The 12,863-nt window shown below is 41.3% G+C and overlaps 1 protein-coding gene across 4 annotated transcripts in view; it reads left to right on the top strand.

Annotated features, from left to right (window-relative positions):
* Ltbp1 (latent transforming growth factor beta binding protein 1) overlaps nt 1-12,863 on the top strand; it is a 379,031-nt gene that overhangs the window by 263,115 nt on the left and 103,053 nt on the right. For 2 of the 4 annotated variants that reach the window (XM_013354050.2, XM_005367929.3), the window contains 5 exons: nt 214-381; nt 2,914-3,141; nt 5,410-5,432; nt 7,738-7,837; nt 8,347-8,445. In XM_013354050.2, coding sequence (XP_013209504.2) covers nt 214-381; nt 2,914-3,141; nt 5,410-5,432; nt 7,738-7,837; nt 8,347-8,445 — 618 coding nt within the window. The remainder of the gene's footprint in view (nt 1-213; nt 382-2,913; nt 3,142-5,409; nt 5,433-7,737; nt 7,838-8,346; nt 8,446-12,863) is intronic. The other 2 variants (XM_005367931.3, XM_005367930.3) reach the window with 1 other exon arrangement.

Raw genomic sequence — 12,863 nt, 5'->3', positions numbered from 1 at the left:
AGACAGGGACCAGAATAATAGTTATAGCATTTGATGCTCTAATTCCTAGGATGATTTAATGAATGTACCCTTGGCCAAGAAGAATGATTCCCCTAATCTAGATGGTCTGTCTTAAAGCATGGTCTCTCCTCTGTGCTATAAAGGTCATATTATGTTAACTTAAAGTCGATATGACTTGTTTCTTCGGTGACATTAAGGTTTGTCTCTCTTCAGCGGATCCCCCTATGATCTCAGAAGAGAAGGGGCCCTGTTACCGCCTTGTCAGTCCTGGAAGGCAGTGTCTGCATCCTCTCTCTGTTCACCTCACCAAACAGATCTGCTGTTGTAGTGTGGGCAAGGCCTGGGGGCCACATTGTGAGAAATGTCCCCTCCCGGGTACAGGTAAGCCACGGCCAGATACACACACTTAAGTGTTCCCAGCCACAGGAACAAAAAAGACTTCAGTAGCCTGGGTCATTTTTGGTTTCCGAGTTTAGTTTTTAATGCTATAACATGTTTGTATCATTTCTAAAGAAAATACAGCCGTAGAAGCTCAAATCAGAATAAAAAATAATGTACAAAGAAATTACCCATTGTTTCTGGGCAACAGTAAGTAGACTTTCTTTGAATGTTAATCCAAGAAGATAAACCTTTACATTTTAGCCACAGCTTCCAGAACTCGCTGACTGATCTTTAAGTCTGAAAACCAGAATGCTGTCCAGGGCCGTGTGCTTTCCTAATGGTCCACCATCCATTGTTTCACAATCACGGCCTTGTGGATGTTGACTTATTTACTTGGCTACTGAAACTGCACTTGGTTTCTCTAATTAGAAATACAAAGAACTGTATTCAGTTTTGTGTTTATGTCATGAAGATAACTCCAAAGGAGATCTTGCCAAAGCCACTATGAATTTTGAAGGGGTCATGTGTTAATAGTTGACCCTTCACTCCTCGGTTGGTTTCACGATTACCTAGAGCTCTGAGAGGGTTAATATCTCTACATACTTTAGGTTTAAATCAATGAACTCTCAAGCAGACCCAAAGGGAGTTCCATGGAGGAGAAAGAGACATGACCTGCAAGCCCTGGGCATCATGTGGTCAAGGAGGGTGTGCGGTCTCTATTTCAGTGGCTTAATGTGGCTTCAAAACATGTCACTAAATTGCTTAGTTTAGAGAAACTTCCTATATAGGGAAGTGCATTAAATCTCTAGGGCCATGTAATGTCTTACAGTAGCAAATTACACAGCAGTAAACAGAATTAGATGTAAGCTTCAGTATATAGTTCACCTTTGGTACTGGTTAGAATCTGTTGATGGTGAGTTAGTAGAATGGAAGGCTTCTAGTACCCTGCTGCTCAGTCTTACACCCTTATTCCTAAGAAAGCTTTGCTATTCATAAACCCATTTCCCTTTAAGTTCCTTTTGGACAGCATTTCAATCCTTACGCAAAGTGTAACCAGAATGGGGATTGTACACTGGGGCTACTTCCCAAAACACAGCAACTAATTTGAAAATGATATTAATGATACAATGTTCGTGCTTAAGTATGTTTTGGCCCTGTCATAATTTTAATTAAATATCTTTTTCTGTAGAAAACCATGCTTTGTTCTGGAACTATTCATTTTTTAAGAATTCTCTGTCCTAGTAGGTTCCACAGTTAAGGGTCTGATCCCTAGAAAAACAGTATCTCAGTATGCTTTGAAGGAATATTGTAGAGTTTCCTCCTTCTTAAGGAATCATTTTAGGCCCAGTACATTCAATTTCTTGTTCAGTGAAAGTGAGAAATGATTTATTTTACTTTCAATTTTAGAAGAAGAAACAGAAACTTGACCCTAAGCCCCCATGTTTGCATTTGGTAATTTCCTTCCAACACCAACAGCCCAGGGATCATGCGGAGTTTGCCTCTGCCACGCACCGCCAACCACCATTGTCTTTTTTCTCCACCCATGTTTAGAGAGTGTCGCTGGAGGCTTGCAAACCACACACCATACCCAGACTGCTTGGGGAGGGGGGAAGACATTTTAAAAATGCTTTTTGCCTGGCGAGTGTGATAGTTACATGGTACAGAATGTCCCATTGTCCTCTGGGTAGTGAAACTGACCAGGAATCTGCTAGCTGTCATCCCTGCCTGTTCGTATAGAGAACAGCAGCTTCCTCTGGCTTTTCCTTCCTGCTGTGGCTACTGTCTGCAGCCTCCCTACTTCGTGGATTTTTTCTAACTAGCTGGAGGCCCTTTTAAAAAACCCACCCCTCTTTGCCCCTTCTTTACCAGTACCCCCATTCCAGCTGCAGCACCCCATTCTGCCTGAGTCCTTGGGTTTGTCAACTGGAAATAATTCAGGAGGGTGTCAGTACCCCGTTTCCCTACATACAGCCCTTGTCATTTTCCTTAGATGTCCACTGAGCTCTTCGTTAATAACCAATGGAAGCACAAAACAAGAGGAAAGGAGAAAACCTGAATATTGTTGATATTACATATTCACATACTAGGCAGTTATCACCTGTACTTAAAATGACTATTAGTATATTACTTATCTTTTCATGTAACACAGTTTGCATATACAATTTATTCTACATAGTGGCATATTGGCTACTAGCATATAAATGTAATATATAAAATTTATGCTAAATATACATCCTATGTAATTTATTTGTACACATGTACATTATATATACATATATATCCTAATTGAGTAGGATAAAGAATTCATAAGTAAATAAATGTTTAAAGTAAAAGTAGAATGTTTCCCCCTGTAAATACACAAGTTTATTGGGAATTTAAGCAATTTGCTTACATATTGTGCCTGTTTCTAAAGTTTTGAAATGTACCTATATTAGCGATTACTTATTGAGAGATATTCATCATGATATTTTCCTCTGTATAAGTTTTCACTGTTAGATTTTTAAAAGGAATATTTTCCCATCCCAAATCTAGCTGCTTTTAAGGAAATCTGTCCTGGTGGAATGGGTTATACGGTTTCTGGCGTTCATAGACGCAGGCCAGTCCATCAGCATATAGGTAAAGAAGCTGTGTTTGTCAAGCCAAAGAACACTCAACCTGTTGCTAAAAGTACTCATCCTCCACCTCTCCCAGCCAAGGAAGAGCCAGTGGAGGCCCTGAGCTCCTCGCGGGAACTTGGGCCAGGAGGGGCGGAACCTGAAGGTGAGCTTACACGCTGGATGTGGGTTCTAGATGCCCATCTCTGTGTCTGTACTTAGGAGTCTGTTTTTACCCTTCTGGAGTATGGCTCTCAGCCTTAAAGTTGCTGGCATTTTCAAATGTGTAATTCTTTAATGGGCGAGGAAGCTGTATTGGGTGTTGTAAGATGTTTAGCTGTGCCAATGCCCTTTGAAAGTTACATGGTACTGTACTTCTGCTAACACACACACACACACTGTTCTTAACACTAAAGTAGTGGCTGAACACTTCAAACATCCTTAGATACAGTGTGGACCATTTTCTCTGATCGACAGTCACTGTTATGGTGTGTGTGCCTTGCAGGTAACAATATTCCATGTGAATTCCAGAACAATTTCTTGCATTTGGAGGGGCTTCAGTAGCTTAGTGTTTGCTCCTGGAGAGGGATTATCATCTTTAGGGAATAGTCCAGATTCATGTCTGTGTCCAGGGAGCCATTCATTGAATTCCTCTGCATAAAATGGAACACAGGCTTAAAATTATCAAAGTATGGGCTGAGCTTTTGTGAAACGATGGTGTAGCTGTTCGTGAAATGGGGTACCTGGCAGGTGGGATAAAGCCAGGCAGCAGGCAGGTAAGTAGGAGCCAGTCAGTCCAAGGCTCTGGGAGTGCCCTGGTGAAACCCTTTCATTTACCTTCTGAAAAATTCAAGACATAGACATGACTCCTTATGTGTCATAGAAAGAGTATAATGGGACCCATGGTCAAGGACAGAGAGTCTCAAGATCTCTAGTTTGGACAATCTCTGTCCATCCTTGGTGGATGAAGCAGTATTTCCAATATTCTGACTATTGTGATTACCACAGAAAAGCCTCACTCCTGGAAAAAGGAACAGTTTCAGGTCTGTAGGGAATGTAGGTATTTGCTCTAAAAAAATAAAAATAAAAAAGCTCTTGGCTTTTGCCATTGACACTTAGGTAAGGATTTGGGGTGCCCATTGTGGGTCCTGTGGGAATTTGGCATAACCTTCTTCCCTGGTGGCAGGGCTCTTGCTGGGCTCTGAGCCTGGTGCCTTCTGGCCCATTTCTTTCTGGTTTTTCACTCCCCGTTCTGCAATTCTTCCTTGGGTAGGCAGAACAGGAAGGACCTCACCTAGTCACCTAGGTCAGTGGTTCTTGACCTGTGGGTCGAGACCCCTTCGGGGGCCGAACTATCCTTTCACAGGGGTCACTGAAGAGCATCTTGCCTATCAGATATTTACATTATGATTCATAACAGTAGCAAAATTACGGTTATGAAGTAGCAATAATGATCATTTTATGGTGGGGGAGGGTCAGCACAATACAAGGTGCTGTATTGAAGGGTCACAGCATTAGGAAGGATGAGAACCAGTGACCTAGGTTGTTTATCTTTTGTTTAGAAGAAGGAGATGGGCACAAGCAGGGTTCTGCCTTTAGAATTTCTTAACAATGGGTTTCATAGAATTGAAAGTCAGTTAGTGTCTTTGCCTTGGCAGAGCAGTGGCTTTAATTTATCTGGTAGCCTCAGTGTTTCTTAGAATTAATGCATCCAACCTCTTTGCTAATGGTTAAGGAGACATACTGACTCAGAAAATTCCAAGGAATAAGCAAAGTTGAGGACTAGTACTAAGAATTGCTTAATGAATTTCAAAATACAAAGACATCACCCCAGCACAACAGTGGAGTGATTGTGTAATACTTAAGTTGCTAATTATATTGATGCTAATTTGTAATTGTCTCTTATTGGCTTACGAGGTCTGGCTTTTGTTTGGTTTAGTTAGCATGTCTGCATGAAAATAATCAGAAGGCTTCATGAAAAACTGGTTTATATAAAAAAAAATGCATTGCCCATTCTCATGTCTTAACAAAAAAAATTCTCTTTTAACACTGACCTCAGATGGATTTCTGAACACTGGAGGCATTTGTTTTCTAAGACATGGGAAGTTCCCCAAACTCAAGATTAAGCATTAAGTAATGTTTCAGAAACTGTTTTAACATTGAGGTTAATTTTCTTAATTTTGAATGAAAGACTTTGAACCTTTGCTCTTTGAACTTTGATAATTGAACAATGAAATATCACAAGACGTGCCTTGTCACTCATGTGTAAAGTTCTTGCAAGTGGCAGATGATGACGGGAATTCCACTTCTGACTTAATTTGCTTTGTAATTGTTCGGGGGAGTTAATGGCTTTCTAATGCCTTTTGAAAATTGAAATCTGATGAACAGATTGTGCTTGGCTGTGCTAATTTCCATCTCTCTTTTCTGGTTCTAGTGGTAACAGCGCCTCCTGAGAAGGTAATTCCTTCATTGTTTTTAAGTCTTCTCTTTTTGACTTCAAGACACTTTTTAGGGATATGTATGGGATTTTTTTTAAAAAAAATTTTGTACGTTCATATTATAGAACATTTATTGTAAGGAAACACATTCATTAATACACGAATTTGTATGACAGGACTTTCTAAATGGGTGTTGCCATTCTCAACACTCAGAAAGTGATGGCTAGCAGGTTGCTGGGGTTGGGTGGGGAACACCATCTCTTGCCACCGATGCTAAATTCTGGAGAGAAGAAAAGGATGAGCAGAGTTCATGGGGTCAACTAGTTGCCCGGACTGACTGTGGGAAGAAGGGCTCTTTTGTGTTCTCAGTAAACTTATAAAATTAAGTGAGACACTAATTAATGCAACTAAAATTCAACACAATCATTTGGATCAAATTAGGTCAAATTAGATTAAGAACAGCACTTACCCTTCAAAGGGTAGGAATGGGAGATTGAATCAGAAAGAGATGTTGTTCTTATATAGTCTCAACTTCATTTGGCCATGTTCCTTGTACAGTTAAGACTATACATTTTAATTTAAAAGGGGGCAGCTGGGAAGGGGGATGAGATCAGGGTCTGTTTAGGACTGGTACTTTACAAAGGTTTCATGCTCTTTAAGATAGATGTGGGGAAAGGAGGTTGGTCCAAGGGAGAGACATTTATGTGTGAAGCTTTAATTGACAGCAGCAAACATTAGGGTTAGAAAGGGAACCTGGTCCTGCTTTGATGGGCTGGAAATACTAACTACACTTGCAATCAGTAGGGAAGTCGCTGGAGAACGGAGTCCCCGCCTATTAAGTGAGACGTGGGATTGATTAGGAAGGTGACACCTAAGGTGGATGGGGAGATTCAGGAGTTAATGCTGAATTGTGGGCTGCGCTTTGTTGCCATAAGCCCTGGGCTATGGGGGAGAAAGAAGACTCCGGGGCTGAGGGAGTGTCTCTCACAAGTAACAGGAAGTCAGTCTGCCCCCATACGGAGAGGAGGGTCTGTTGGGGAATCTCAATGAGCAGTCAGTGTTTCCTGGACGGACAGACGTGCGGCAGGATTACCTAAAGTAGAACAAGTGGTAGTTTCAGAGGCCGATTAGATAATACAGTAAGGTGAGCCTGAGAAACGAGTCCAGAGGACAGCACTGGAGACTATGGAGAAGAAAAGGGTGGATCTCCGCCAATAATGCTGAACGTGGGCAGGTTTAGGGGTGCGGAATGAAAGAGGAAGCCCTAAAGAGGGACTACATCTGGGTGGGGTGGATTAACGATTAGCATTGACGAAAAGATGAAGTTAGCAGCGGAGGCCGGCTGATTTTGTGGGGGAGGAGCCGGGAACGGGAGTACGAGGGATTTGTAGCATGACTGCGGGAATCCATACTTAGTAAATTGGGTTTTGATGAAATCGGCTGTGAGGGTATCAACTGTGGAGGCATGAAAGAGAGTACTAAAGCGAGGAGATAGGTCAAGGGTGAAACTGAGGTCAGGAAGTGGGTTCTCTGCATAAGCCAGAGAGGAATGATGTTGGGTAACAGTGAGGAAGTAACTTGATGAATGCATTTAATGAGGTATTGCGAGCTCCCTAGCCCCACGCTGGTATGAGCAAAGGTGCAAAACCTTACTTAACTCGACTCCCTGTCCCATTGGCATGAGCCCCTACAGAGCAATAGCTGAAAGCTAACCTGTGATGATGGTTGGATTTTTCTTTTCTTTTCTGCTTGAGTTGGGAAGCTCCAGGTCCTCTAAGACTGCAGCTGCTATTGCTATGGTAGCCTACCACTGCCGAGAGAGAGCCGGGAGATGTGGCCTTATTAGGTATGGGGCTAAAGACGGTCACAGTGACTGCCTGGCTCACGGTACTGAAACTTAGTGGATTGTTCTTTATGAACTCAAGTTGCTACATCCATCATTCATTCCATCTACAAAGTGTGGCTGTGGGTCAGGGGCACCTGTGAATAGTATGGATGTTTAGTTCCCAACTAGGGTTAGTATTGGCCCAGTTGGAGATTGAATGTGGAACTCTGGACCAAGGTCATTGCTTTCAAAGTTTGACTTGAAGTCCAAGGAAATGGATGAGAGCATATGTATAGATAGCACAGCTGCTAAAATAAGAATTTGACTTTCTAACAGCACAATTTTTTAAAGTCTCATACATAGGTGTGTATCCGATCCTATGATATTTTTGCCTTTCTGAAAATATAATTAATTAAATCAATAACACTACATGAGAAAATAAAAGTAAATTGCTGCTTTATGTCTCCTTCTCTTCTTTCTCTGAAAAACCACCATCCAGGAAATACCTTCACTGGATCAAGAGAAAACCAGACTTGAGCCTGGGCAACCCCAGCTCTCCCCAGGCATTTCAACTATTCATCTGCACCCACAGTTTCCAGGTAACCTGTGCTGATACGTCTTGTTTATAAGGATATTCTGAAAAAAAATCATTGGGATTTTTGGTGTATGTGTCTTTGTGTTTAATGAGTCACCAGACTGTATCATTGAATCTCATTGGGAAATGCCTAATTTCCTACAATAACATGTACAATGTAGTACCTTCCTACCCTGGAGGGATGCTAGCTTGAGAAGAGGAACATATGTAGCGTAGTCAGAACGTTCAGCCTCTCACTAGCTTCAGTGGTCAGGACCAGTGTACGTTGTGCAAAGATTCGAACTTTCTGTTTATCCAATGGTCATGTTTTTTGAATTCTGAATTTTTCTCAGTTTTTTTTAAACTAAATTGTCCAACCAGACGTATGACTTAATTCCATGAGCTTTCAGGATCATTATTAGTTCCTGAACAGAGCAACCATTTTATTTGGAGTACGTTATGCTTTCACTTTGCCCAAGGATGTCAGTGTACATAACAAGGCTCAATTTTCCTACCTCCCCTTTCTTCCTGCAGTAGTGATTGAGAAGACATCACCCCCTGTGCCTGTAGAAGTGGCTCCTGAAGCTTCTACATCTAGTGCCAGCCAAGTGATTGCTCCTACTCAAGTGACAGGTCAGTGGAGTATTCGCTGTATTCTACAGCCTATGAAAATACATGTGTGGACTGCACTTAAATGCAATATCAAATGCTTGGGATTGATCACCACTAGGTTAGTTATAACAGCTAATGTATTGGAAATGAGTGTGCATAAATAAATCGGGGTACATATGCGATAGCATATTATATAGCCATTAATGTTTTTAAAGACTAAGGTTTTAAAGAAATATTTCTGTAATAATACTTATTAGGAAAAGTAGGATACAATGTCATTATGCCAATTTTATTTTTAAACATCTACAAATATGGAAAAAGAGACCAAAGAAATACATCCATGTTTACCAGTGATGAGGAACAGGGTCATGGGTGATATTTATGCTCTTAGATATGCTTTGGTATATTTTAAAAATTCTTATAACAAACATATTTCAATCCTTATTTTAAAAATCCTCCAGCCATGTATTGTTTTTGAAACAGATGAGAAAAATCTAAAATGATAATGTCCTTAATAATAGGATAGTAGGAAAATGTAGTAGGATCATCTATAAGAAACACCGAGAAGGATAAATAGAAGATTTCAGCATGATCTATAATAGAGAAAAGAGAAAATAACCCAAACATCCAATTGTAGAGAATAAAATGCTAACTGACAGAGAAGAGAGTGGCAGGCCATGGACTCAACCATAAACTTCCAACTAGCTCAGTGACAGAATCAAGACACACTTGTACCCAAAGCCCTGGTCCTCCCTGGTGACTCTATGACATCTCCTCTTGGATTTTGTTAATACCAAGTGAAGTGCTATAGAAATGTGAGCAATTTCTAAATATTTTTGGAGCTCCATAAGGAAGCCATTACAACTTAGAAAAGAAGAGGTTTGTAGGCAGGTGGTAATATGAAATTACCCCTCCAAGAGGTACAGGTTCTCAGACATAGGCAGCCATGGTGAGACTCGGAAGTGGAGATCATTGGGAGAAGATGACACAATAACATCGTGATGGAGTCCAGAAGGGAGAGAGAGCCGTCAATACCACAGGGAAAACGGGGAGTTGCTGATGCTTAAGAATTTCCAGGGATGGTGGGCAACTTTCATGCCACATGACCTAGCCTCGCCTCACCTTCATGCCAAGGCACACAGAGGCAGGCAGTGTGTAGGATGTAAAGTTATCCTGGGGCTACAAACGGGGAGGGAGAGAAAGTGAGCATGGCAAGTTCACATATGAAATTATAAGCTCTGTTCATGGTGAGAGACTGCAAGATGGAGGAGGGCTGGGCTCCAGTGTGCGTGCGTGCATGCATGCGTGCATGCGTGCGTGCGTGCGTGCGTGCGTGCGTGTGTGTGTGTGTGTGTGTGTGTGTGTAGAGAGAGAGAGAAATAGAGAGATATACACCTAACATATTATAAGACAGATAGATAGATATTATAAGATAGATAGATAGATAGATTGATAGATGTGTTGATAGATAGACATGTTGATAGAAAGACAAAAATGATAATGCTTTTTAAATGGGCATGGTTGAAATTATTATTTAATATTGAGCCCATGTACATGTACATCTGCCCTGCTCATTTAAAGACATATAAGCATGTAATATACTATTTGGAGGAGCAAAAACCTTCTAATTATTTACCTCTCTGTTATAAAATACAAGGTGACAATATAATTCCCAGATTTTTCTGAGTAATTATTGAATTTCCATTTCCCAATGTGAAGGTAAATAGTTCTGAATTGGCATCTCTGGCATCGGTAGACAAACCGCTTCCCATTAGTTTCACAAAAGTTAATGACATTTCAGCTAGATAGATGCAGTTTTGTTATTAAATGGAACTATAGAAATGATCCTGGATGTCTTTTTGCAAATATTTATTTTATTTTCAATTATGAATACATATACATACATACACATATGTATAGTAGTTGGGGGCAGGGTCTGTGCATGTATGAGCGCAGAGTCTGCAGAGTCCACAGAAGTCCTGGAGCAGGTGGTTGTCAGTTGCCCGACCTGGGTGGCTCCGGAAGAGCAGTATGTGCAATTAACCGCCGAGCCATCTCTCTGGCCTTAATGGTCTCGCTTTCATCACTTAAATGCAAACATGTGAGCAATAACAAGTGGGAGTTTCTGGGCTTCAGCTGATTGGAAGAGAAACGGATGTAGCCCTGCTATACGAAGTCGTCAGAAGACAGCTCAATTTAGTCTGGCAAATATTCAAGGCTGACATCTGCTATCAGATGTCTGAAGCACAAGTATTTCCTTCCAGGAAGCAAGGGACCCTGGTTTGTTTTTTTTTCCTTTTTGTGGAACAGTTCTAAGTGTTTCTGTTTCCTCTAGTAAAATAACTTTTTGGAAGAATTCCTTCCTTAGGGAGAAAATTATAAATAGAGAGGCTTCTAATTGATGTATTTGCATCTTGAGAGCTGTTACGTAGCATGCAATGCAACAGTATGAGAATGCTGTCTCCTGCCAAATTTCTTTTCCATCTAGACGTAAGCTTTTCTGGTGGTTAATGTGATGACCAAAGACACGGAATTAAGGAACCCTCACATCATCTATCACAGGAACGTCGTATCCTTTTTCTCCTTGGAAGTCTAGGCACAATCCGTGTCAGGTCTTACCGCTCTTCTCTACCGTGGTTGAAGGAAGGGAGGGGCTAAAATAGACACAGTCAGTTCCACGTTGCCCGGTGATGATATCTCTGTGATTGTCAGATTGGAAAGGAATCTTTTTGGATCTAACCACACATCCTTGAACGTGGAGTACTGATACAAGGAGCAGAGTATTTGCGGCAAGCATTGGTTTCTGCTCTGAACAGCCGATTTGGTGGCTTGCGACGTTATTGGCCTACCGTTTCCAAATCAATCATGCATTTCAGCATATAAATTCTTGATTTCGCACAGTGTCATAATAGCTGAAGGAGACATTGGAAAAAATCAAACCTTTATTTCTCTAGCAAATATTTACAAAGTGGAAACATCTGTTTCAATTGTTTTGGGACAATGTCTGCTCCTCCTGGGGCAGTTGGGAAGCCAGGGCATTTTAATAAACCTTTCCATGAGTTAATACTTGGTGTCTTGCTCCGGCTCTTCCTGTACTGTCTCCATTGCCCATGTGAACCAGCCAGGAATTGCTTGTCCTACCCCACAACTGCCTTGTGGAAACCTCCATAGTGACCATGGCCAGAGTGTTTTTAAAAACTATTTGCTAGTCTGATTTTTCCAGAACTCAGAGTTGACCCCTTGAAAATATTTGTTCCCCAAAACATATTCCTGCTGCTATTACAGTCTCAAAAAACTATGCTTATGAGAAATGTGCTGGTTATTTAAGTATAAAGCCTTCACCTTTTGCTTTTCCAGCTTTGTTGTCTGTGCACTGGATCCTTTGTTCTTCCATCCCTTTGAATAATCCCATGATGAGTAACCTCAGGATCAGCACACTGGTTTTCACAACTAGCCCAAGGCTTCTTTTTTCACTGAGTTTTTGAAAATTAACACACTGAGCTGTTGAGTCTGCCATTGGTCTTCTTGGTGAGAGGCAGCAAGCATTTTGGTTTTCCACTGACTTTTGCTCATGGTTCTTTTCTCCCAAGTCCTCAGTGCATTTAGGAAAAAGGAGTAGAATAAAATTCTTGAGCTGGTGAGGGTGAAGTTGTGTAGGAATGAGTTTACTCACCTGCAGGTGAGCAACTCTTAGGAAAATGTAAAGCATCTTGTCTTTGCCGCTAAACCCAGAAACATCAGAAATCTTTTCCTATTAAGACAGCATCCTCAGAACTCACCTTTCTGTGGCTGCGTATACTCTTAAGTGTATGAAAAACCTAACATGAAATGAGGGTAATGTGAGGAAGACATAATTTAAAAGGTTAAAAGCATACACGCATCTACACATTTACATGATTGCATGTGTGTATGTACAGACAGACAGACCGACAGACACACACACACACCACACTGATATGTACACTCATTGTGTGCATGCTGGAAATCAAACCCAAAACCAGGGCCTTGCTCATACTAGGCAAGTACTAAGCCAAAATGCCCAGTGCTTAGCTTTCTGGGGTAGGGTCTCAGCATGTAGCTCAGGCTGACTTTGAACCTTCTCTTCTCCCATTACCATCTCACAAGTGCTGGAATTCTAGAAATGGAATGCCAATCCTAGCTGAGTCACGCTCGCTTTCAGAAAACACTGATTCTGACTAACTTTTTGTTGGTTGTTGGTAGAAAGCAGACAGGCTGTCTTAAAGGTGATTGAGGGTCTTTCTGTCCAGGAGGGTGGCATCTTGCTACGCAAATGAATGGACACAATCTTTGAGGACAAAACACTGGAAGTTATAACAGCTGTAAAAATGGGATGACCAATGGAAGAAATTGTGTGTTGTAGGAGTGCTCCTCCCTCTTTCCCTCCCTCCCTTCTTTTCTCCCTTCCTCCCTCTTTCCCT

This window comes from Microtus ochrogaster, unplaced genomic scaffold (genome assembly GCF_000317375.1).
Source record: "Microtus ochrogaster isolate Prairie Vole_2 unplaced genomic scaffold, MicOch1.0 UNK26, whole genome shotgun sequence".
Taxonomy (NCBI): domain Eukaryota; kingdom Metazoa; phylum Chordata; class Mammalia; order Rodentia; family Cricetidae; genus Microtus; species Microtus ochrogaster.
Note: the sequence above shows the minus strand (reverse complement) of the source record. Positions and strands in the feature narration are given on the sequence as shown.